The sequence below is a fragment of the Ranitomeya variabilis genome, chromosome 8 (genome assembly GCF_051348905.1).
Source record: "Ranitomeya variabilis isolate aRanVar5 chromosome 8, aRanVar5.hap1, whole genome shotgun sequence".
NCBI lineage: Eukaryota > Metazoa > Chordata > Amphibia > Anura > Dendrobatidae > Ranitomeya > Ranitomeya variabilis.
In genome coordinates this window covers 73,090,981-73,116,042 of record NC_135239.1, presented here as the reverse complement: position 1 = coordinate 73,116,042, position 25,062 = coordinate 73,090,981, and the positions used below count along the sequence as shown (strand labels likewise).

Here is a 25,062-nt window from a genome sequence, read left to right as displayed (position 1 = left end):
TTTTAGTCTTCATACCCATACATACATATTGGATTACAATAATTACTATACTGTAAGAGTTTGTGTAGAATTTTCAGTGGTCAGTAGAGACTAATAGGCGAACCTGTAATGGTGGCCAAGAGACTCATGAGTCACTATAGTCTGGAGCTTTCAGTATATTAATGATGGTATATAAAGAAAGCAGAGGTTCATCCATGATCTAAGTTCTAGCACAGCATGTGGACTTAAAATGAAAGCTCACCATAGTAAGGAAATAAAATGCCCATGGAAAGCATCGGTTTTGTGATTAGTGCTCGAAAATACTCTAGAAAGGAGAAGTTAATGCAGGCTGCTTGTAATGGAGGAATCAATGAGGTGTTAGATCAATGAGTGGTTTAATGCTTTCTGCTATCATTCTGCTCAATTAATTTTTGTTAATATAGAGCTTAATCCGGGGCCAGCTGACAGAAGAAACAAGAGGAGAACTGATGGTGATACGAATGTAATCTAATAACGGCAGGAAGTGCGAGTAGCTGACCTGGTCTGCCTGTAATCCATTAACAAATGATTTATATCCCTATAGAATGACTTTGAAAGTGCCGAAGTCTCAGTTCCAGACCTGGGTAGACCTTTTAAAACCAAAACATAATTTTAAGGTGTCTTACATAAATTCTTCCAGATGCCTGCACCTCCGTCCACATACAGAATAATAGCCTGAAAACCATTAAAAAGGAGTCATCTCGTGGTAAATAGCTCCAAATATTCACATTTTATTGTGGGAGTAGATCTGTGATCTGTGCTCCCACTCGCTGCTGTCTACAACCTCAATCGTTCACAGCGTCTCGTCTAACATTTAAACATTAGTGAATTACCCATCTAAAGGCAATCATCATCGACTTATCATTACGACATGCCAGCTATTATTATGACTGTGTGTGCCTGCCGGATGATGCAAATAGCCTCCTCAGAGAGGAAGAGGGCAGGAAATCTGCTGCCACAAATTGGAAGAAGCAATCCTGAAAGTCAGTATCGACCATATTTTTATCCTCATGTGCAGGCATTGCAGGACCTTAGGTATCCATGGTTATGGCCACTGGTATAGTGATAGTTAGCGAGTTGCTAGTGGTCGTAACCATGGATACCTAAGGTCCTGCAATGCCTGCACATAAGGAAAGAGACATAGCGAATCAAAGAACTATACTACATTTCTAATTGGAGGTTTTTGCTAATATTATTATTATTACAACTACTACGTATTGGGATAGGATCTTGGAGATGGGAATAATCCTTTAATTAAGAATTAATCAGTGATCACATTCTTCTAAGTTGTTACTATTTTATCTGTTTTTCTGAACTCTGTAAACTTGATTTGTAATCATTCTTTGTATTCTATGGTCATAAATCGGCTAACAAGAATTCAGAAAAAGACAATTAAAAGTGTTACAAAATTTTCCATCATAATGAGCTCACTGGTGGATTTTTAGATCACTCATTATATAATTTTACAGCCAGCAATAGATAATGCAAAACTGAGTCTATACGAGGAAAGTTATGCGACATTTTTTTAGGACACCCCATAGCAAAAATAATTTTTATTTCAAATTACATGCATTTATAAAAACAAATCCCCCTAAGCTATCCATATTCTTTAAAGGTAATATTACCTGTGTCTGTACGGAATCCAGTGGATCAATTTATGTGTTGTCACTCACAGAATAAAAGATCTTTGTTTTGTTTTCTCATTTTTTAATCGATAAGTCTCAGACACTGCAGTACACAAGTACGGAAATGCACGAGACCAGCAATCACGGTAAAAAATATTCATGTCCCATAGTGGGAATAAGGGAAAAAGTGAAAAAAACTAATGTAAAATGTGTGAAAAAGCAAAAAACACAAAAAAGTGCACACAAATCAAAAAAGCCAATTCACCACTAAAAACTCAGCGTTTGCGTTAAAACAAAAATAAACAAAAAAAGTAGACATAATTGGTATCGCTGCCTCCGGAATGACCATATACAACTGGCACATTATTTATTGTATATAACGAACACTGCAAAAAGAAAATAAATAAAGATAACACACCAAAATATTGCTTAAAAATCAAATAAAAATGGTCATAAAGCCATTTGTAAAAAAAAAAAAATAATGGTATAAAACAAAAAGCCAAACCTTCCAACAAAAAGCAAGCCCTAATATGGCTCATTTGGCAAAAAAAAAAAAAAAAAAAGTTTCAGCTCTCAGAATATAGCGATGCAAAAAAATTTCATTTTTTAAAAATATTGCTTATAGGGCTCACTCGCACTAGCGTAGAAATTGGACGAGTGTAATCCGATAAGAAATCAGATTGCATTCAGCCCAGGGTTGTATTATGAGGCAGTGCAGATCTGCATATTTTTTCCCAGCTATATTTTACATGAGAAAAAAATTTAAACATGCTGCAATTTCACTCCGAAATCTGATGGGTGTGAAAAATAAATTGCATCCCGTCCGGACCATCAGTATAGCATCTGATTTTTATGGATATATTACAATTCTGTACCATAGTAAACCGTAAGTGGTCCTGTAAATGATTATTAGCTGCTGAGTAAAAAAAACCAGATTGTATAAGGGCAACACATGGATGACAAGTGAGAAAAAATCGTCCCATTCTCCCAGATGAGAATGAGACCCATTATTTATACACTAGTGTGAGCGTACCCTAAGTGTATAAAAGCCACAAAGCATAAAAAAATATATAAATCTGGTATCGCTGTGATTGTGCTGACCTGAAGAAAAAATTGGTCTTATCACTTTTTCTACATGGTGAATGGCGCTAAAAAAAATCTACAAACAATAATTGAATGGAATAAAAAGCGATAAAAAGGTTTTTTGCCCAAAATGGTACAAAAAATCTTCAACTCATCCCGAACACAATAAGCCCTCATACAGCTCTGTTCGCCAAAAAGAAAAAAAGTTACAGCTCTCAGAATATGGTGGAAAAAAAGATTGTTTTTATGAAAAAGGATTATTACTGTGTGATAGCAGCAAAACATAAAAAACACAATATGAATATGGTATCACTGTAATTGCACCGACCAGAAGAATATATCCGCCTCATCACTTATACCGCACTATGAATAGCGCAAAAATAAAAATAAGAACTACTCTTGCACAGCTGTCTATTTGTTCATTCCATCTCCCAAAAATCGGAATAAAGCTCTGTTTACATTTTATCCTGCGCTCTCCGCTGTGCACTTATGTTGGCGTTTCCATGTAAATCCAAAAAATTTAGACAAAAGCCCTAATGGAACCACTCATTATAATGAGGCAGTTGGAGTCACTTTGGACTCAGTCTGGTCTCTTTTCTGGTAGTGTCATATTACTTTAGGTGTCTTTTTAGCGCACAACTGTGGACAACCACAGTTTTGTCCACGCCCATAAAGATGGATCCCAACATAGCAGATGTTAAGTAAGTTCCATAGTGTCTCCATCTGCCTCATTATAGTAAGTGGTTTATGTGGGATTTACACAAAAACCGAGGTAAGTGTTCAGCCTAGAACACAAGAATGTGATCCCAGCTTTATACTGAAAGTGATCAAAAAATGTTGTGTGCCCCAAAATGTTCCCAACAAAACTTATCCCACACAAAACCAGCCCCCACTCAGGTCCACCATCTGTCACTGGAAATGTAGGGGTTTCCATGTTACTGGTAGAACAAAGATCTACCCCTTCAAATAAAATCAAGTAAAATCTACGCTCCCAGATCCAAATGTCCCCCTCCTTATGAGCCCCACTGTGCCTAAACCACAGTAAGTGGCTACATGCTTGACATTATTGTAGCAAGGAGAGCTCAATTAACAATTTACGGGGTGCGTAGTACAAGCTGGGCACATTGTATGGGGGCCCTCGAATATATGGGGCACCATGTATGGGCAACAAACTGGCATATTTGTAATTTTCCAGAATAAAGCATGGCTAGAATGTTACAAAATGGTCACTGCAGCTGTAGATTAATTCATTGTGAGGTTTTATTTCTACAATGGGGTAACTTTTGGAGGTTTTCTACTGTTCTAGCACCTTAGTGGCTTCGCAAATGTTGCCCGTAAACTATTCTACCAAAATCTATGCTCCAAAAGCAAAATAGCGCTCCTGCATTCTCAGCCCTGACGTGTGTCCAAGCAATAGTTTCTGACAACATATAAGGCATCACCGAATTGAGGAGAAATTGCTCAATAAATTGCAGGATCCAATTTCACCTATTAGCCCTTGTTTAACTGACACATTTGCAATAATAGAAAAAAATCATTTTTACCACTAGGATGTTAAATTTCCACATCCCAATGTTATAAAATTCAGTGAGGCACCTATGGGTTCAAAATACTCACTACACCTCTAGATAAAACCCTTGACCAGTGATGTTTCCAATATGGGGTCACATGGGGGGATTTCTTCTGTTCTGGCATTATATTATAGTCATGATGCAAAAACAAGACCACGGGAAAGGATGCCCCCATTTAGTTAAGTAAACACAAATCACACAGGATAATACTTAAAAAGTGCAAAAGGACAAGCTTACCCAGGTCTGTGAAGTAGAGAGGTGGTCACCCCAAGGACGGATGTCAGCCCTATCCGTCCATGGGGTGACCACCTCTTTACTTCACAGACCTGGGTAAGCTTGCCATGCTTTTTGGAGTTGGTGTAGCTGTTTTAGGATGGGCCACCAAAGGTGCCCCATTTCTTAGCTTTTGATATGCAGCTGGGTTGGTTTCTCTTCTAAAAGCCAAGTAACCCTCCTTCCCATCCAATCCCTGCCATGTGCTCAAACAGTAGTATACAACCCCATACGGGAAACTACCATGTTCAGTAAAAATGGCATAACAAATTGTCCTGTTCATTTTCTCCTATTACTTCCTGTGTGAATTAAAACTTTTAGGCTAAGTAAAAAAAAAATTTGTTTTCACATCCAATCTTATAAAATTATGTCATGTAGTTTGTGGGTTAAAAATGCTAGATTCATTCTTTATGGTGTTTATTTTGCTAAATGTTACTTGACACTTGTGGGTATCTATACTTTTTTTGGCACCTCACTCTACAAATGCAACATGATGTCCAAATTTGCGTTCCAAAAATGAAATAGCACTCTTTGCATTCCGAGTTTTATCAGGTGCCCAAACAGCAGTTTTGACCACATTTGGGGAATTACTGTGTTTGGGAGAAATTGCTTAACAAATTATGAGGTCAATTTACTCCTATTACCCCACGTGTAAATTATAAATTTGATGCTAAAACAGCATTTTAGTGAAAAAAGGTAATTTTCTGTTTTCAAATCTAAGTGTTATACAATTCTGTGAATCACCAGTAAGGTAAAAATAATCAGTACACAATTAGTTGAATTTCATGAGGAGCCTAGTTTCGAAAATGGGGGACTTTCTGCCATTTTGGCATTACTCTCCAAAAATCAAATAGTGCTCTCTCCTTTCTGAACCCTGCCATGTCCCTGAAGAGTTTTTGACCTCTCATGGGGTATCATGTTCGGGCAAAATTGTTTATCAAATTATAATGTCGTTTTTTTTTCCTATTATCCATTATGAAAATTACAAATTTGGGGCTAAAACAACATTTTATTGGGGAAAAAATTTAATTTTTATTTTCACATCCACATTTTAAAAAGGTCTGTGAAGCACCTATGGGTTCAAAATACTCAATACACCTTTGAGATTAATTCCTTGATGGGTCTAGTTTCCAAAACGGAGTCACTTGCCGAGGGTTTTTGCTGTTTTGGTACCTCAAGGGCTCTGCAAATGAGACATGGTGTCTGCAATTTATTCCAGCCAAATTAAAATTTAAAATACCAAATGTCGCTTCTTCCCCTTCAAGCCCTGCCATTGGGACCAAACAGAACCTTTTGAGTACTGTACATGTTGGATATCACCGTGCTCAGAAGAAAGTGGGTAACAAATTCTGCGGTACACTTTTTTGTGATACATGTTGCAAAAGGGAAAAATTGGGGGCTAAAGAAACATTTTCATGACAATTTTTTTACAGTATGACAAGCTAACGTTTTCAAATTCTGTGGGTTTCAAATTCTCACACTATACCACTGGATAAAATACTTGAGGGGTATAGTTTCCACCATGGTGTCGCTTGCTGGGGTTTTCCGCTGTTTAGGCACCTTAGGGGCCATACAAATGCGACATGTGCTCGTAATCTATTTCAACCAAATTTGTGTTCCAAAATTCAAATGCTGCTCCTTTCCTTCCGAGCCCTACCATTTGTCCAAACAGAGGTTTCTGACCACATGTTGGATATCAGCAAGCTCATAAGAAATTGGGTAACAAATTGTGAGATCCATTTTCTTATGCTATTCCGTGTAAAAAAAAGAAAAAAATGGGGCTAAAGGAACATTTAGAGGAAAAATTGTGTTTTTTTCATTCCACTTTGCATTAATTCCTTTGCAGCATCTGAAGGGTTCAAACATTTCCTGACTACAGTTTTGAAGTATTTGAGGGGTGCTGTTTTAAAATCGTATCACTTTTTAGAAGTTTCCAATATGCAGGCCCCTCAAAGTCCATTTACATGTGAATAGATAACTAAAAAAAATAAGTTTTGTAAACCTCATGAAAAAATGAAAAATTGCTGCTAAACTTTTAGGCTACGTTCACACGTTCCTTTTTTTCATCCTTTTTTTTTCAGGTCCTGTTTTGAAAAACCGCAGCTAAATTCAGCGCTGATTTTAGCTGCGGTTTTTCATCCTTTTTCTTCTGCGGATTCCACTGCAGGTTTCCAAATGCAGTTTCCTATTGGTGCTGCTGGAAACCCGCAGCGGAATCCGCAGAAAGAATTGACATGGTACTTCTTTTTTCTGCAGGCAAAACCGCTGCGGATTTGCCTGTGGAAAAAAGGATCGTCGGCACAGCGGGTCCTGTTTTCCATTGGGTTACATTGTACTGTAACCTACATGGAAAACTGCTGCGGATCCGCAGTGCAAATCCGCTGCGGATCCGCAGCAAAAACCGCACCGTGTGAACATAGCCTTAAGCCTTCTAACATCCTAACAAAATAAAATGATGTTTGAAAAATGATGGACATGTAAAGTAGACATATTGGAAATGTTATGTATTAATAATTTTGAAGAGCATGACTAACTGGTTTAAGGATATAAAAATAGAAAATATGAAAATATCAAATTTTTCAAAATTTTCACGAAAATTCTGATATTTTCACAAATAAATGCAAAACATTTCAATCTAAATTTACCAATTTCATAAAGTATGAAATATCAGGATCACTGGGATACCTTGAAGCTTATTGCCTCATAAAGTGACACTGGTCAAAATTAAAAAATTTGGCTTGGTCATTATTGTCTCGGTCTCTAAGGGTTTAAACATGTTTGTGTTAGGACTCGTGTTCCCACCTCTGCACAGGGGGAATCTCAAGCCATCTCCGCTGCGGTCTCCCATTCTTCGCCAGCCGCAGTGGAGCCTGCTCAGCAGAGATGTCAGTCCCAGCGTCTGGCTCAGGCAGATACTCTGCGTCTGGCTACTGCTGTTCTTCCAGACTCTGCCATTATAGCTAGTATTGGTCAGCGGCGAGGACTCGCTTCTGGGATTAAATCCTGCTTTCTCCCTTCTGAGCATGCCCAAAGGAAGACCTCTCATTGGAGGTCAGGGGTCACATGCTCAGGTCCTGAAGCAACTCCCATTGGTCCTCTAGGAAGGTCCTGAAGTTGCTGCAACTATAAAAGGTTTGCATGGCCGCACGCCCATGCGCTAGTATCAATCTTTGTCATGAGCTTTGCGCCAGTGTGGTCATGTCTGCTTGTGGTCAGGGCCCGGCTGAAATAAGCCACTAGAATACCGGCACCTCCGGTGAGGAGTTTGTTTGCATGTATTCAGGGCCCAGCTGAAATAAGCCACTAGAATACCGACACGTCCGGTGAGGAATTGTTTGTGTGCTTCTCTGACTGCATGACCACTGACTGCTATCAGCTCAGCAGTTAGCTGTGTACTCCTGTGAGCTTAACAGGACACAGTGCTTTTCTATCACGGCGACTCTGTGAAGTAACAGAGCTCGCTTATACCCCCATATAGTGCCATTTGCTAGCAGCAGGTTCTCCTCCTGCACAGTGGACCCTGGGCTGCGAACGCACCAATAATAACATCTACTGTATATTTACTCGATGCGTTCCGCCAGCCTTAACAGTTTGTTAGTATAAATGTCTATAATAACTGTACTACTCCTGTGTAAACTGGTACAATGTTTTATGTCTAGGACAGGGTCTAGTGGTGCATGACAGGGGTATTCTCGAGTTGGTGATGTTTGCCATGTTTTTTTTCGAAACTATGATAGAATATAAAAGAGACGTGTCACTCTTGTATCATTGTATGTTTGTACGTTTATATTCCGTGACTGTATTACCGGCACATAACATGTCTTCTCTTGTTCTTTCTCATAGGTGTATCCAACATGCCCAGCAGTGAGTACAATCTGAGTGTTTGACGTGCAATGATTCTAGTCCTCTCCAAACATCCATCAGAGCCACACAGAGCGGCAGTGAAAGAACAAGCTTGCAGGAAAGACAGGATAATATTTGCTGCATTTACATGTACAATTGAATCAGAGAGAAGAGTGGATTCGTCTTATGACAGCTCTGACAGGAACCAGCTCGGCCTGTCTGTACCAGGTTTTATATGCCTGAAATATTCCACACAGGCGCTGAGCGGAGCGCGAAGTAGACACATATACAGACACGGAGACAGACAGATGATTAAATCAATGGGGATAGATAGAGAAGTGAACACACAAATCACTGATTGCAAAAAGTGATATTACTTGCAATATATATACTATATATGAGCTTGATTTCCCCAGATTAGTTCAGGCAATCTATTGTCCTGGCAGTCTTTGTCAGCGCTTATACATATATATGTACCTATACTGTATCTGTCTATCTTATTAATAGGGGACGCCCCATTGAACCTGCAGTAGAGGTGTGTTTTGGTGGATGTTTGGTTCTGTGCTGCTTATTTTGCATGATGTGGTTGCTTTCCATACCCCCCATACCATCTGATCCTGCTCCTCATGTGTTTGTTCATGTAGATAACAAAGAATGGGTGACCAGACTGTTAGAATCCGGGTACGACTGTAGATACTGTTAGTCCACTTGATTCTCAGTACATAACATCTCACTATATTCTGACACCATGCATTTCCTTGCCATCATCACCCTAGCTTTTCATTAAAATGGCTGAACACATACTGTATAATAGGATTTCATTTACTGAGCACGTCAGACACTCTAAATTGTTAACGTGCACCAATGTTACACGTCTGTTCTCAAGTGTGAAAGTTAGGAACCAAAACAATAGGGTTGGAAAATTTGTCAAAATTAGACACTATTACATATCCATATTCCACCAGGCCCTTGAGATGGTTCTCCGGTGATGTTTTCATCAGACATGCCCTTAACGCTCTTTCACACATGCTGATAATTAGGCAAAGGATCATTCATAAGGACGGTTGTTCCCAATCAGTGGCTACGTAAACATGGCAGCAGTCAGTCAACAAAAGTCATGCGCTAAAAAGTAATCTTCAGCAGCACATCTCCTCATGTGTGTTAGCAGTTGGTCAGTTCACATACAGTTTGCATTGGCTCATGTATAAGGGACTTAAAAGAGGACCTTTCAAAAATGGTAGCATGTTAAGCTGGCCATATCATTGAATAGTGACTGCAGAGCTGAGTAAAACAGCTTGTAAAGTTTAGGTCATAATAAATGTTAAGTTTGAGGGGTGATTGCCGGAAATGTTTCACTGGGGCGTGAATTTCTTCCCCTGTATGAAATTACCAATCATAAACAGGCAGCAGCTTTTCAGGAAAAAAAGAACACGCCCCCACAGTAGCTAAGAACAGGATTTCTCCTGTATGAAACATGTAATAACAGACAGTCTGAGCTCACTGATCTCACTCCAGACTGTGTTTGATTACAAAACGTCAGTGTGGGAGAAGAGGAAGTACAGCAGAGCTGAGCTTTGACTCATCACAAGCACATCATTTTTACAGTGCTGGCAGCTCTGCTGTGCTTACCTAACTGCTCTGTGAGATAAAATCTGAAGGTATAAGTAATCACTGCTCTACTACCGGCTCTCACTTGTAATCGCACACAGCTCTGCAGTGTGGAGAGCAAACTGTCTGTCATTACATGTCTCACAAAGGATAAAGCATGTTCTAAGCTATCATGGGGTGTGTTTATTTTTGCTTGTATGTTGCTGACTGCTTATGATTGGTCAGTCTCATTCATGCTTTAGAAGACGTGCACGCCTCCAGGCAATGACTCCTCAGTCTTAATTTATAGTCAACCTGTTATATCATTGTTCCGCTCTCAGCCAGAGGAAAAGTGCTGCAGTAAACCCACCTTATGCAAAAGTATTACTGTACATTTTTTATCCATAGTAGCTCACTACATCGTTAAAAGGGTCATGAGATAATACATATGAGATCATCAAGTGGAACGACCTCTTTAAAAAAAAGTGCAGAATCATCTACATAAGATATGTGTAATATTTTAATATACATTTATAAAACCCATTTACTTCTTATGTTTATGTTACCCATAAATGCCAAGTAACTCGCTATACTCACACTCCCCTGCAATCTATAGAACTGTACAAAGTATTTTCCCCCTTCCAAAGTCTTCACTAACTAATAAAATAGCGTTGCTATCTCACTGTGTTCTGTCAATCAAGACCGTCTGGACTTATTCTTCTCAGATATCACTCGACTGATTTTCAGTGCACAATATATAGCAAATAATAGTAACAAATAATCATTTTATTTCTATAGCACCATAATATTATACAATTCATATGGGACATGTGCAGACAATATCAGACATTACACATGTAATGCATATAGAATATATACATACTATATGTGCTTAATTACTTAAATAACAAGTACATAAAAATGAGAAACATTTTACACTCATTTTTAGCACATATTTGGAATTTATCCAGCCATTTGGTCCATTAAGACAGAGCGAGAATTCCTAACATTTCTCGGTGGATTATGTGATGAACACTTAATCTACATTGGGATTCTGTAGAGTGAAAAGCTAATTCGGAGGGCAGCGTCACCCAGCATGTATGCCTGACAATTCATTTTGCATAACAAGGTCAGTTTCCTATGCTGAAGGTCTGGACGGTTCCCGGTAATGCCGTCTTTGGCTCACTCGAGTGCACAGTAACAACGTAATAGACTCTAATGACTACGCGGAATAACAGAGTGTATGCCAAGTGAGAATCTTGACACATAACATTTTATTTACCCTCATCCTCTCCCATTCAGCAACTTCAACCCTTTCCTGTCTTCTGTCCACCCAAGTGAGAAACAGTGGCATGTCTGATCCCAGGTAGTCGTTTGGGGAATTCATAGCATCACTTATATTATACTGGCAATGTCACATGCGCTATAATATAAGACATAATATCAGCTAAAGTTATGCTTCTACTCATTAAACCATGAACTAAACGAGACAAACCTGTCTTTTTATGGCAGCCGTTCAGGACAAAAAACGGAAACAACCCATCACTTCAGGTAACCATTTTATTAAATCCGTCTTTCTATATAATCCCTGTGTCTCCATGATTGTCCTGCCGATTTGTGAGTGTATTTGCAATAGAGCTTTGATCCTCCTGCAGTTCCTACATCTTTGCGATCCATGTTTCCATACATTGGTATTAGAATATCCCGATGGACATTTGTAGGCTATAGTTTCTTCTTCCCTTCCTTGTATGGACTTAGAAAAGCCTGGCATCCTGTATTCCGTCATTCCGTGATCTAGTATTGGAAATGGTTGAGAGTTTGTGTGCATACCTTTGAGCATAAAAATTGTCTGGTACCTTTAAAATTTTCATTTTAGTCGAATTTTTTAAGTTAGGGCAGAGACAGACTGCCGTATATCTCGTTCAAGAATTGCATTGTAAAACACGTACTGGATGTCGGCTCTCCTGACCTGAGCTTCAAAGCTGCATAGAAATCCATCATACTGTCTTGCTCAGGTCAGGAGAGGTGTCGGCCAGTCCGTGCAGTGCAATGTGATCCTCGCACGAGTTATACGGCAGTCTGCCTCTGCCCTTAGGTTGGAATTTTAATCGTAAGATGCTAATGCAGCATTTTTCAATACTAGAGACAATTTGACCCTGTGGCCTTTTCCAAATGATCATTCTACCTTTCCACTGGACTTTCCCTTGCTCTGCTCCCGAATGCCACCGCCTGGTGCTTACAGTTCTAAATAACGATTCACAATTTTTCTCTGACATACACAGCACCGGCAAACGTTGATAGAATTAAGACGAATGCTACTTTCCTAGATGTTGCAAACACAAAGCAAGGTAGGAGGTCCATAGCATTGTCCGTCATCGTTACTGCAGTCTATGTGATTATGGCAATATTCGAGGAAGAGGTGACTAAAACTGAAATAACAATAAGCGCAAAGGGGTTTTATCGAGTAACAGTGAGGAGACCAAAGGCAAAAGTTCTCACCTGTTATGATTGTGTGACCACAACCACTAAAAGGTTTAAGGGGGCTGCAGACCCACATATCGATATAAACCAGTTTGGGAAAAAAGGGTTAATTCTGCGCGGCCAGTGGATAAAGGATTGGTATCCAGAAATACGGTTTATTAGCCAACGCGTTTCAAAACTTCTTCATCGGGACAAATCATAATTTTACACATTGTGGTTTGTCCTGATGAAGACGGTTTGAGCTTCGAAACGCGTTAACTAATAAACCGCATTTCTGGATGCCAATCCTTGATCCACTGGCGGCGCAGAATTAACCCTTTCTTTCCAATTTAGATAATATTCAAGGAGGGAAGGAAATTGTAAAAAATAACTAATATAATAAATACTGAATATAATAAAAAAAACATGCAAACAAAGGAAAAAACAACAAAAATAGTGAAATATATTAAGTATAGAAAATGAGACTGCAGAGAACCATGCCATCCGCTATTTAGCCCAAAAGGCTTTTCAACATTACTATAAGACACCAAATATTGTCAGTGTGCAAACAACCACTCTAATGTTCAGTCAGTACAGCTGAATCAATGGTAACACATTATCGGAGAGCAGCATGAGTGGAGCAGAATGAAAATTTGCAGCAAAGATTTACTATAACTTTCATATCATTAATTTAAATCCCTACTAGTTATGAGTTTATAAATCCAGTGAGGAGGACAGCCTTCCCTGCACGGGTAGGACTGCCCACCGGACTCAATAAACCCATAGTAAGCAAGGACTAAACCCGTTCATGACCCAGACATTTTTCCATTTTTGTGCTTTAGCTTTTTCCTCCTCCTGTTTTCAGAGCAATACGTTTTCTATTTTTCTGTCGCCATAACCATACAAGTTGTAGTTTTGAATAACTCTATTTAATTCACCATAAAACGCACTTAAACAAGGTCAAAAAAATTCTAGTGGAATAAAATGGTGAAAAAAAACAATTCTGTCAATGTATTTTAGTTTTGGTTTTATGGCAATGATTCTGTAATAAAAATGACCTGGCAATTTAATTCTTCAGGTCAGTATGATTACAGTGCTACTAAATATTGATGAGTGAGCGTGCTCGGCACTGCTTATAACTCAGTCGAGCATCAGGCTGCTCGGGCATACTCATTACTCTGCCGAGTATCAAGGGTGCTCAAGGATAATGCTCGAGTGAATAACAACCAATCAACATGTGGTGATAGCCTATCATACACAGTAATGCAGGAACCATGTTGGCTACTGGCATTACTATCATTGGCCGGCCACATTGCGTCATTAGGACCCAGGGACCCAATTCTCAGCCCACTGACCCCTGAAATCAGAAGATGAATAATCACTGTTCCCAGCAGCGAGATATGGGCGGGGGAATCAGTAAATATTCATTTAGCATTTACATCGGCTTAACTTGACAGATAAGTTATTTAAAAACAAATAAACACACACAAAAGTTCTTTATTTAAAATAACACTCTCCAACAATTGCCCTCATTTACCCACTTATTAGAAAGTAAAGGTCCCGCGCAGGTCTGACGAAGTCCATAGCACCACGATCCCCGCTCCGATGTCCGCAGCATATGAAGCCTCTTTCACAGACTGACGCTTGATATTCTGTAGCAGCTACTGCCAGTTCTCACTCTGAGAGTGGCTCGAAAACCGGCCACTGTGGTGAATCGTGACATCAATAAGGTTACCGCCGGTCACAGATGCTGTGTGACAGTGCTGGAAACAGTGTCTGATACCGGCAGTAGCCTGACTGACGTTACCGCCGGTCACAGACACTGCCAGCTATCGTGGAGTGCTGCGAGATCCAACAGTGTGTGCTGGTGTGACAGCCTATGAAGAACCATTCTCTGAACGGGGCATCATATCCTGTAATTCTGGACAGGGCTCATCTTGAAACATCAATGTGAATTACGATATAACCATTGGACTATGACGGACTGACATAATTTTTTTTTTCCTGGCTATTAACTGATGTAACCTCAGTGATGTCACTGAGGTTACATTAGTTCACAAGTGTCTGGGTCTCATGGAGCACCTTAACCAGCAGATCAGCAATCCACATGACCTGGCAGAATTGCTGTAGTACGTCGGACTGCGCTACCGCCGGGTCACACAGAACACAGTCCGGCAGTCTTGCATTCTACAGTGGGCCATGCAGACAGCTGTAGCGCTCTGTGTGACCCAGAGACTGTGAGTAACCTGAAGAGAGCCTTTGAGGGACACTTTAAGGTCATTAGAGTTCCTAGCTGCTGGAACACCTGGAGGTCGTGAACTCTCATAACCTTACTTCACAGCCTCCAGGTGTTCTAGCAGGTGGCAACTCTAGCAACCTTAAAGGCTTCCTTAAGGTCTTCGAGGGTCACAGCTGCTGTGAAACTTTAACAACCACCGGGTCTCTCGGCAGCTCCAAATGCCCAGTAACCTTAAGGGAGTATTAAAAATGACTTTAAGGTTACTAGAGTTTCCAGCTGCTGGAACACCTGTAGGTTGTGAACTCTGGTAGCCTTAGTTCAGACTCCAGGTGTCCCAGCAGCTGGGAACTCCACTGACCTTAAAGTCTCCTGACTGTGTACACACGTTACATTTTTAACTTGTTTTTTATTGCTTTTTTTGCCTGTGTTTTTGTACATGTAGCATAATTATTGCAAATTAATCCTTTAGATGTAGCTGTATCATCCTTATTTATTTGGCCTACATAATACAGAGAGACATCTTATTACAAGGCTAATTAAAAAATAATAATACTCTGCATGTAATAATGTTTAGGCTTTCGGCTGGAGGTGAGATACATTTTTTCCTGACTTGCGTTTCACTGCTTATTGGGATGCATTAGTAAATTAAATCACCCTGCTTGTAATTCTCTTTTGGTGACTGTATGAGCAAAGTAGGTAAGTTGATTTTCCTGTTATTTCTATAGACCAGAGAGTGAGCAAAATGGCAAAACATGACAAATATTTCCATAGCATCCACCACTGTAACATAACAAACTAGAAGAATTAAATCTGTTTGTCACATTGTTGTACCAGTTACAATCTACTGATGCAGACCACACCGTAGTCACCATGTCTAGGATTGCTCATGATTCTTTTATATCCAGGATCTGACACTATGTATCTTGTCTGATTCCCCTTTCCATACATTTAATGTGATTGTAGGCGGTAATCATACTGTATTAGCATCACTAATATTTTATGAGAGTTTATATTCAGTAATTTATAACATACATATGTCTTCTTATAACTACTATCTGCCTGTGTAGATCATTACAGTGGTGGATTTCCCAGCGTATTATAGCAGTATTAGACAAATATACCCTAATTCTCAGCAAACATCACACATGCTACTTCCATACTTCCCCATCTGAAAATGCAAAATTGGTACATGACCCAAGCTAATAATGGCGGTAATCATTAGCAGCATGTCATGGCGGTTTTCATTTGGTACCACATTATTTATGAAACAGAATGATAGGAAAACATTGTAATCCAGCACCACAACAATGTTAAAAAAACAATCTTTATTAGACAATTGTCTCTATAAAATAGTTTTAAAAAATTAGTCTTACGCATTTCGGACCACTAAGAGTCCTTAGTCATAGAAGTATTATATGCAACACGTAAATAATATATTTCTCCCAGTTTTTAAGACTAACCAGTCTTACAGATCTTAATAAATTCCCATCCTCAGACGTCCTCGCAGCTTTCAATGTCCTCATCTCCCTAGACTTTCCCGCAGATGCCGTAGAGTACTTGCCTTACATGTAGATCCTTCCGTTAAAGGAAATCTGTTACTTGGTTTGAAATCATAATGATGTAGGGGCTGAGACCCTGATTACAGTGATGTGTCACTTATTGGGCTGCTTGCAGTCATTTTGGTAAAATCACTTTTCTCAAAATATGAAAATAGAAGGCGTACCTATATGCTATGTCTGCTAGTCTCCGAAAAAAGTTAGTAAAAAAATAAACCAAGGGGTAGGGTATCAGGAGACTGCAATTTCCCTATCAATCGTTAAAATGTATCTACCTACCTATGGAGGTTGGCACCCTAAATTTTGCGATGTGGCACTCCCCGCTCAATGTCGGTTATCCCTATAGGCCCTAGTACACACATAACCCATAATTAAAGTACAGCACAGATAGTGAAAAAACTTTAACTCTGGATATATACCAAAGAAAGACACCTATACATGAGGACAAAGGAATACCGAGTAACTAATTCACAACTGATCTATATCTATGTCTAAATCTCAATATCCCTGAGACCATTGGTTAGGCATTTATATGATCCACATTAATTATAGGTTAGGTTTGGGGCTTAATAGACGTAGTTTATAGACACACCTTCTATTTTTGTACTTTGAAAGTGGTTTTGTGATTATTATTTGATACTAATAAAAGTTATATTTTAGGGGTGTATTTTTTTCTTGTTGGTTTGATACATAATTGGAGCTCCACTCTATACATTATTTCTGTTTTTTTTTCCTTAAAATCACTTTTATCAGCAGGAGATTATCACTAGAGGACTAGTAAACCGACTTCCGCATAGTCCTCCATATTCATAACCTCTATATAAACCTCAGCTTTTTGTGTCTACTGTGCATAGGCATAAAGCTGCCACTCAGTGGTGCGGACGGGTTTTACAACGCTTAGCATTTACAGAACTGCTAGACTTGCCACAGACAAAACAGTGATTTTATCAAAGATACAGTAAGCAGCCAAGGAAGTAATACACCAACACATCAGATAGGGCAGCTTAAACCTGGTGACATATTCCCTTTAAACCTCAGTGTTTGCTAACTTTGCACTGGGCCGGAAGCTGTCCATCTGTGCAGCTAATGTGCAGCTGTACTAACTTTCTGTACCTTTTTTATCACTGTAAGTATAATTTATGTTCATTTACAGTTGTCTAACTGGACAGAAAATTGTTACCGTTCTTTCACCATTTACTTGCATTATCGAAACATTACTTTCATTAGGTATTATTTAAAATTGGCTGTCACAACAGTAAGCCAATCTAAGCACAAATGCAGGTTCTGTACTGTATGCCTTTTAGACTAGGCTTTTTAGATGATAAAGGGATCAAATAAATGTAATGTCCATAGTATAAACTCTTGTGCTCCTGATGAAGCCGGATTAGCGGCGAAACATATCGGGAGAGTGGGGAGAGCAAATGTGTTAGGTTTTAACAATTGAGGTGGCAGACAAACCACCGATACAACTATTGCAGCAATAGGAGAGTTTAGAAATCGTGCTCTTGATTAAACAGTAAAATAGTATTATTAAAAAACCCGCACATTGGTGATGTAGTGCACCAGTTGTAATTTAACCCCTTCCCGACCTGTGACACAGCGTATGCGTCATTAAAGTCGGTGCCAATCCGACCTGTGATGCATATGCTGTGTCACAGAATGATCGCGTCCCTGCAGGCCGGGTGAAAGGGTTAACTGTAATTTCACCCGACTTGCAGGGACAGGGGGAGTGGTACTTCAGCCCAGGGGGGGTGGCTTTTCCCCCCCATGGCTACGATCGCTCTGATTGGCTGTTGAAAGTGACATTTCACTTTCACTTTCAATCAGAGCAATCGTAATATTTCACCAATGATAATTGGTGAAATATTACAATCCAGCCATGGCCGATGCTGCAATATCATCGGCCATGGTTGGAGACCGCGATCTGCCCCTGCCACCACCACCGATCCACCGCCGCCGTCCTCTGCCCTGTCCTGTCCTGTGCTCCGCTCCCCTCCGTCCTCCTGCTCGCTCCCCCTGCAGTCCGATCTCACCCCCCCCGCTTTCCGATCCCACCCCCGCATACTTACCGATCCCCGGTGTCCCTCCCGGTGTCTGTCCATCTTCTGCATGGGCGCCGCAATCTTCCAAAATGGCGGGCGCATGTGCAGTACGATCGCAGAAATTTTTGTGAAGCACTTGGGGGTTCAAAGTGCTCACCACACATCTAGATAAGTTCCTTGGGGGTCTAGTTTCCAATATGGGGTCACTTGTGGGGGGTTTCTACTGTTTAGGCACATCAGGGGCTCTGCAAACAAAACGTGACGCCTGCAGACCATTCCATCAAAGTCTGCATTCCAAAACGGCACTACTTCCCTTCCGAGCCCTGATGTGCGCCCAAACAGTGGTTCCTCCCCACATATGGGGTATTGGCGTACTCAGGACAAACTGGACATCTTTTGGGGTCCAATATCTCCTGTTACCAGTGTGAAAATAAAAAATTGTGGGCTAAAAAATAATTTTTGAGGAAAGAAAAATGATTTTTTATTTGCACGGCTCTTAATTATAAACTTCTGTGAAGCACTTGGAGGTTCAAAGTGCTCATCACACATCTAGATTAGTTCCTTGGGAGGTCTGGTTTCCAAAATGGAATCACTTGAGGGGGAACTCCAATGTTTAGGCACACAGGGGCTCTCCAAACACAGCGTGATGCCCACAGACCATTCCATCAAAGTCTGCATTTCAAAACGTCACTACTTCCCTTCCGAGCCCTGACATGTGCCCAAACAGTGGTTTATCCCCACATATGGGCTCTCCAAACATGACATGGTGTCCGCTAACGATTGGAGCCAATTTTTCATTCAAAAAGTCAAATGGCGCTCCTTCCCTTCCGAGCCCTGCCATGTGCCCAAACAGTGGTTTACCCCCACATGTGAGGTACCACTGTACTCAGGAGAAATTGCCCAACAAATTTTAGGATCCATTTTATCCTGTTACCCATGTGAAAATGAAAAAATTGAGGCTAAATTTTTTTTTTTTTTCTAAAAGTACTTTTTCATTTTTACAGATCAATTTGTGAAGCACCTGAGCGTTCAAAGTGCTCACTATGCATCTAGATAAGTTCCTTAGGGGGTCTAGTTTCCAAAATGGGGTCACTTGTGGGGGAGCTCTAGTGTTTAGGCACACAGGGGCTCTCCAAACACAGCGTGACGCCCGCAGACCATTCCATCAAAGTCTGCATTTCAAAACGTCACTACTTCCCTTCCGAGCCCTGCCGTGCGCCCAAACAGTGGTTTATCCCCACATATGGGGTATCAGCGTACTCAGGATAAATTGTACAATAACTTTCGGTGTCCAGTTTCTCCTTTTACCCTTGGGAAAATAAAAAAAATTGTTGCTAAAAGATCATTTTTGTGACTAAAAAGTGAAATGTTCATTTTTTCCTTCCATGTTGCTTCTGCTGCTGTGAAGCACCTGAAGGGTTAATAAACTTCTTGAATGTGGTTTTGAGCACCTTGAGGGGTGCAGTTTTTAGAATGGTGTCACGTTTGGGTATTTTCAGCCATATATATATATATATATATATATATATATATATATATATATATATATATATATATATATACCCCTCAAACTAACTTCAAATGTGAGGTGGTCCCTAAAAAAAAATGGTTTTGTAAATTTTGTTGTAAAAATGAGAAATCACTGGTCAAATTTTAACCCCTATGATTTCCTAGCAAAAAAAATTTTGTTTCCAAAATTGTGCTCATGTAAAGTAGACATGTGGGAAATGTTATTTATTAACTATTTTGTGTCACATAACTCTCTGGTTTAACAGAATAAAAATTCTAAATTTGAAAGTTGCAAAATTTTCAAAATTTTCGCCAAATTTCTGATTTTTTCACAAATAAAAAAATTATCGACCTAAATTTACCACTAACATGAAGCCCAATATGTCACAAAAAAACAGTCTCAGAATCGTTAGGATCCGTTGTAGCGTTCCTGAGTTATTACCTCATAAAGGGACACTGGTCAGAATTGCAAAAATGGCCAGGTCATTAAGGTCAAAATAGGCTGGGTCATGAAGGGGTTATTAATGTAGTTGTGTATATTATTTAATTCATTTTAAATAATATCTAATAAAAGTTATCTTTTAGTAATGCTATTGAAGAAGAAGAAGACTTCTCTGCGCATTTGGACAAGTATACACTATATACTGTACATCTTGTATTACTCACCCTCATTCTAGAGTCTGGACTGGGTTCTTACTAATCTACATACAATCTTTGAGTATTTGTACAATGGAGAAGCGCTTGTCTAATTTAATTAGTTTTCATTAGACCCTCCAAATTGTAATCCTTGCTTATGCATGAAACACGTGCACTATACCTTATAGTATGTTTCTGACCTCTGGGAATGAAGGAAGGAATAGAAGGGAAGGAAGGACAGATGGAAGGACAGAAGGGAAGGAAGGAAGGACGGACGGAAAGATGACAGGAAAGGAAGGTAAAGGAAGGAAGGAAGGATCATTTGATCATTTTCCTTTTTAAAACTCTAAGTGGAATTTTACCTGATAACGTGATGGCAAAAAAAGTAGAAGAATCTGTGAGTTGAGAGCAGCGCAGATATTCCCAGGAGAGGGAGCAGAGAATTGTAAAACCCTGAAGCTCTTTCATGAATTTCAAGCCGCTAAGTGCCGAGGGATTCCATTATCTACATGAAATTCCTGTCCTCTCTTCATCTACAGCTTTGTTTGGTTAAGTGAGCTAAGAGTTTTTGGTGCTGTATGGGGCACAAACCCATCTATATTTCGAGGAACGAAATCCTGTTGAATGCAAATGAATTTTCCTTCGACATTGTTTAATTTAATCATATCACTAAAACTCCTATATTCTGCATGTTTCCACTAAAACCTCTTATGTTACCTCAGACCAGAAAATAACAAAGCAATACAGATAGGAAAAGCTAAATTAATTTGAGATAGATAGATAGATAGATAGATAGATAGATAGATATGGGATAGGTAGATAGATATGGGATAGGTAGATATAGATGATAGATAGATAGATAGATAGATAGATAGATATGAGATAGATAGATAGGTAGGTAGATATGGGATAGATAGATAGATAGATAGATAGATAGATAGATAGATAGATAGATAGATAAGTTTTCAAAAAAAGAGGCAGCACTCCATTTCTTCTGTGAAAGCGTGGAAGATTTAATCAACCCACATGTCTGGGCGACGTTTCGGCTCCATATGAGCCTTTCTCAAGGCTAGATAGATAGATAAAGTATCTCACAAAAGTGAATACACCCCTCACATTTTTATAAATATGTTATTATATCCATTATGGGACAACACTGGATATGGCACTTTGATAAAATATAAAGTAGTCAGTGTACAAGTTGCATAATAGTGTAAATTTGATGTGCCCTCTAAATAACTCAACACACAGTCAATAATGTCTAAACTGCTGGCAACAAAAGTGAGTACACCCCTAAATGAAAATGGCCAAACTCTGCCCAACTAGCCATTTTTCTTCCCCGGTGCCATGTGACTCATTAGTGTTACAAGGTCTCAGGTGTGAATGGGGAGCAGTTATGGTTAATTTGGCATTATCGCTCTTACACGCTCTCATACTGGTCAATGGAAGTTCAACATGGTACCTCATGGAAAGAACTCTCTGAGGATCTGAAAAAAAGAATTGTTGCTGTACATAAAGATGGCTGAGGCTGTAAGAAGATTGCCAACTCCCTGAAACTGAGCTGCAGCACGATGGTCAACACTATACAATGTTTAACAAGACAGATTGCACTCAGAACAGGCCTCACCATGGTTGACCAAAGAAGTTGAGTGCACGTGCTCAGCGTCATATTCAGAGGTTGTCTTTTAAAATAGAAGTCTGAGTGCTGCCAGCATTGCTGCAGAGGTTAAAGGGGTTGGGGGTGAACCTGTCTGTGCTCAGACCATACACCGCACACTGCATCAAATTGGTCTGCATGGCTGTTGTCCCAGAAGGAAGCCTGTTCTAAAGATGATGCACAAGAAAGCCTGAAAACGGTTTGCTGAAGACAATCAGACTAAAGACATTGATTAAAGGAACCATGTCCTGTGGTGTGATAAGACCAAGATAAATTTATTTGATTCAGATGGCGTCAAGCGTGTGTGGCGGCAACCAATTGAGGAGTACAAAGACAAGTGTGTCTTGCCTACAGTCAAGAATGGTGGTGGGAGTTTCATGGTTTGAGGCTGCATGTTTGCTACCAGCTGTGGGGAGCTACAGTTAAATGAGGGAACCATGACTGCCAACATGTACTGTGACATACTAAATTACAGTACTGTGTACTGAGCATGATCCCCTCCTATAGAAGCTGGGTGGCATGGCAGTATTCCAACATGATAATGACCCCAAACACCTCCAAGAGGACCACTGCCTTGCTAAAGAAACTGAGGTTAAATGTGCTGAATTGGCCAGGCATGTCTCCAGACCTAACCCCTATTGAGCATCTGTGGGGAATTCTCAAATTAAAGGTGGAGGAGCGCAAGGTCTCTAACATCCACCATGTCATCATGTCTGAGTAGAAGAGGATTTCATTGGCAACCTGGGAAGCTCCAGTCACCTCCATGCACAAGAGAGTTAAGGCAATGCTTGAAAATAATGGTGGACACAGAAAATAGTGACATTTTAGGCACAATTTTGCCATCTTCACTTAGGGGTGTCCTCACTTTTGTTGCCAGTAATTTAGACTTTAATGACTGTGTGTTGAGTTATTTAGAGGGCACACAAGATCTGCACTGTTATACAAACTGTCCACTGACTACTTTACATTGTAAAGGCTCACTTGCTTGACAAAGGCTCATTTGCTCTTGAGCTGAAACATTGCCACCTGTTCACTTGGGCCAATACATACAATACTGGGAAAGGTTCACATTTGGGTCAATAAACCACTGAAAATTGGACTGTGGAGTGCTGCCTTCATCTTTTTAAAAATAAGTTGAGATTTGCTATTGCCTGGAGGGGTTTGCACCCGCTGTAATTTTTTGCCACTGCTACCTCCCTAAATACAAGCGGGTGCTTGTGTTTAGGGAGGTAGATAGATAGATAGACAGACAGTCAGATATGTAGTGGAAAAATGGATATGAGACAGATAGACAAGAAAGTGCTCACTTGCTTGACAAAGGCTCAGAGGTGCCCATAACCATCATTTTCATGCCTGTTGTTAGAGCTGGCGGAATGCACCGAGTAAATATAGAGATGTTATTTGGTGCGTTTGCAGCCCGGGGTCCACCGTGCAGGAAAATAACCTGCTGCTGGCAAATGGCGGCACTATATGGCGGTAGAAGCGAACTCTGTTGCTTCACAGAGTCGCTATAAAGAAAGGACTGTGTCCTGTTAAACTCCACAGGAATACACAGTAACTGCTGAGCAGATAGCAGCTTGTGGTCATGCAGTAAAGGAGGCAAACATACAATCTCCTCACCGGACGAGCCGGTATTCTAGGTGGCTTATTTCAGCCAGGGCCCTGAAACCATACACACAATCTCCTCACCGGAGGTGCCAGTATTCTAAGTGGCTTATTTCAGCCGGGTCCCTGAATCCACACAAGCATGACCACATTGGCGCAAAACTCATAACATGCATTGATACTAGCAACCATATATAGCTGCAGCAAGTACAAGACCTTCCTAGAAGGACCAATGAGAGGCTGCCACAGAGCCTGAGCACCTTCAGGACCTTCCTGGAGAACCAATGGGCTTTGCTGCAGTATCCAAGCATGTGACCCTCGATCTTCATCCAAGCATGTGACCCTCGATCTCCAATGAGAGATCTTACCCTGGGCATGCTCAGAAGGAGAAAAGCAGGACTTAGTTCCAAAAGCGTCTGCTCACCGCTGCCCAGTACTGGCTTCAATGGCAGAAGCTGGAAAAGCAGCAGTAACCCTTTGCACAGAGTCAGACTGAGCGAGATGCTGGGACCGACGTCTCTGCTGAGCAGGCTCCACTGCGGCAGGAGAAGAATGGGAGACCGCAGTGGAGATGGCCCGAGATTCCCCCTGTGCGGAGGCGGGAACTCGACCCCTAACACCTGTTCCCCAAAAAATAAATATAGAACAACTTTAATTACGCTACTTTCACACTTGCGTCTTATGGCGTACGTCGCAATGAGTCATTTTGGAGAAAAAACGCATCCTGCAAAGTTGCCCGCAGGATGCGTTTTTTTCTCCATAGACTTTCATTAGCGACGCATTGCGACCTATGGCCACATATGTCAATGTAGTATCATAAATGCACATCCTAAAATGCAAATGGCCACGTGGAATGTAGGGTAACTGTACCTGCACTTGGATGATGCCGCCAGATGGTGAGATGTTCTGAGCTGACAGGTCTTCTGCAATCTAGACAGGAATCTCTAATTGAGGAATATGAGAGAGATCAGATACGTTGTGCCTCCCTTTTCTTCTTTAATTTGCTTAACTCACTTAAGTTACCATCTCCTCTTGATCCGTCCATTACTTTCATATCAAGAATGTTTATTTCTGTTTGAAATGACATGAGAATAACAACAACCAGGCTCCGACATTATTAATTCTTTTTTTTTTATAATTTTGATCAATTTGACATCCTTTCTCTCACATGTTGATACAACTCTTAGCTGCACTCTGACAGACCGTAGGGAGGAGAGCATCTGTAGACAGTTCTGCGTCCCTACATCACAGATCACACTGACAGCTGCTCAGGGCAATCTGTGATACTAATCAATACAGATGGAAATTAATAGAAATCTATGGAGAGGACATTTCACAGTGTATCAAAATGACACAGT

General features: G+C 40.3%; 1 protein-coding gene across 7 annotated transcripts in view; it reads left to right on the top strand.

Annotated features, from left to right (window-relative positions):
- The window catches only part of NTNG1 (netrin G1), a 447,853-nt gene that overhangs the window by 258,022 nt on the left and 164,769 nt on the right, over nt 1–25,062 (top strand). For 3 of the 7 annotated variants that reach the window (XM_077277362.1, XM_077277360.1, XM_077277356.1), the window contains exons 5-6: nt 8,414–8,434; nt 11,513–11,551. In XM_077277362.1, the coding sequence (XP_077133477.1) occupies nt 8,414–8,434; nt 11,513–11,551 (60 nt within the window). Of the gene's footprint in view, nt 1–8,413; nt 8,435–11,512; nt 11,552–12,282; nt 12,349–25,062 lie in introns of all 7 variants that reach the window. The other 4 variants (XM_077277363.1, XM_077277361.1, XM_077277358.1 and 1 more) reach the window with 2 other exon arrangements.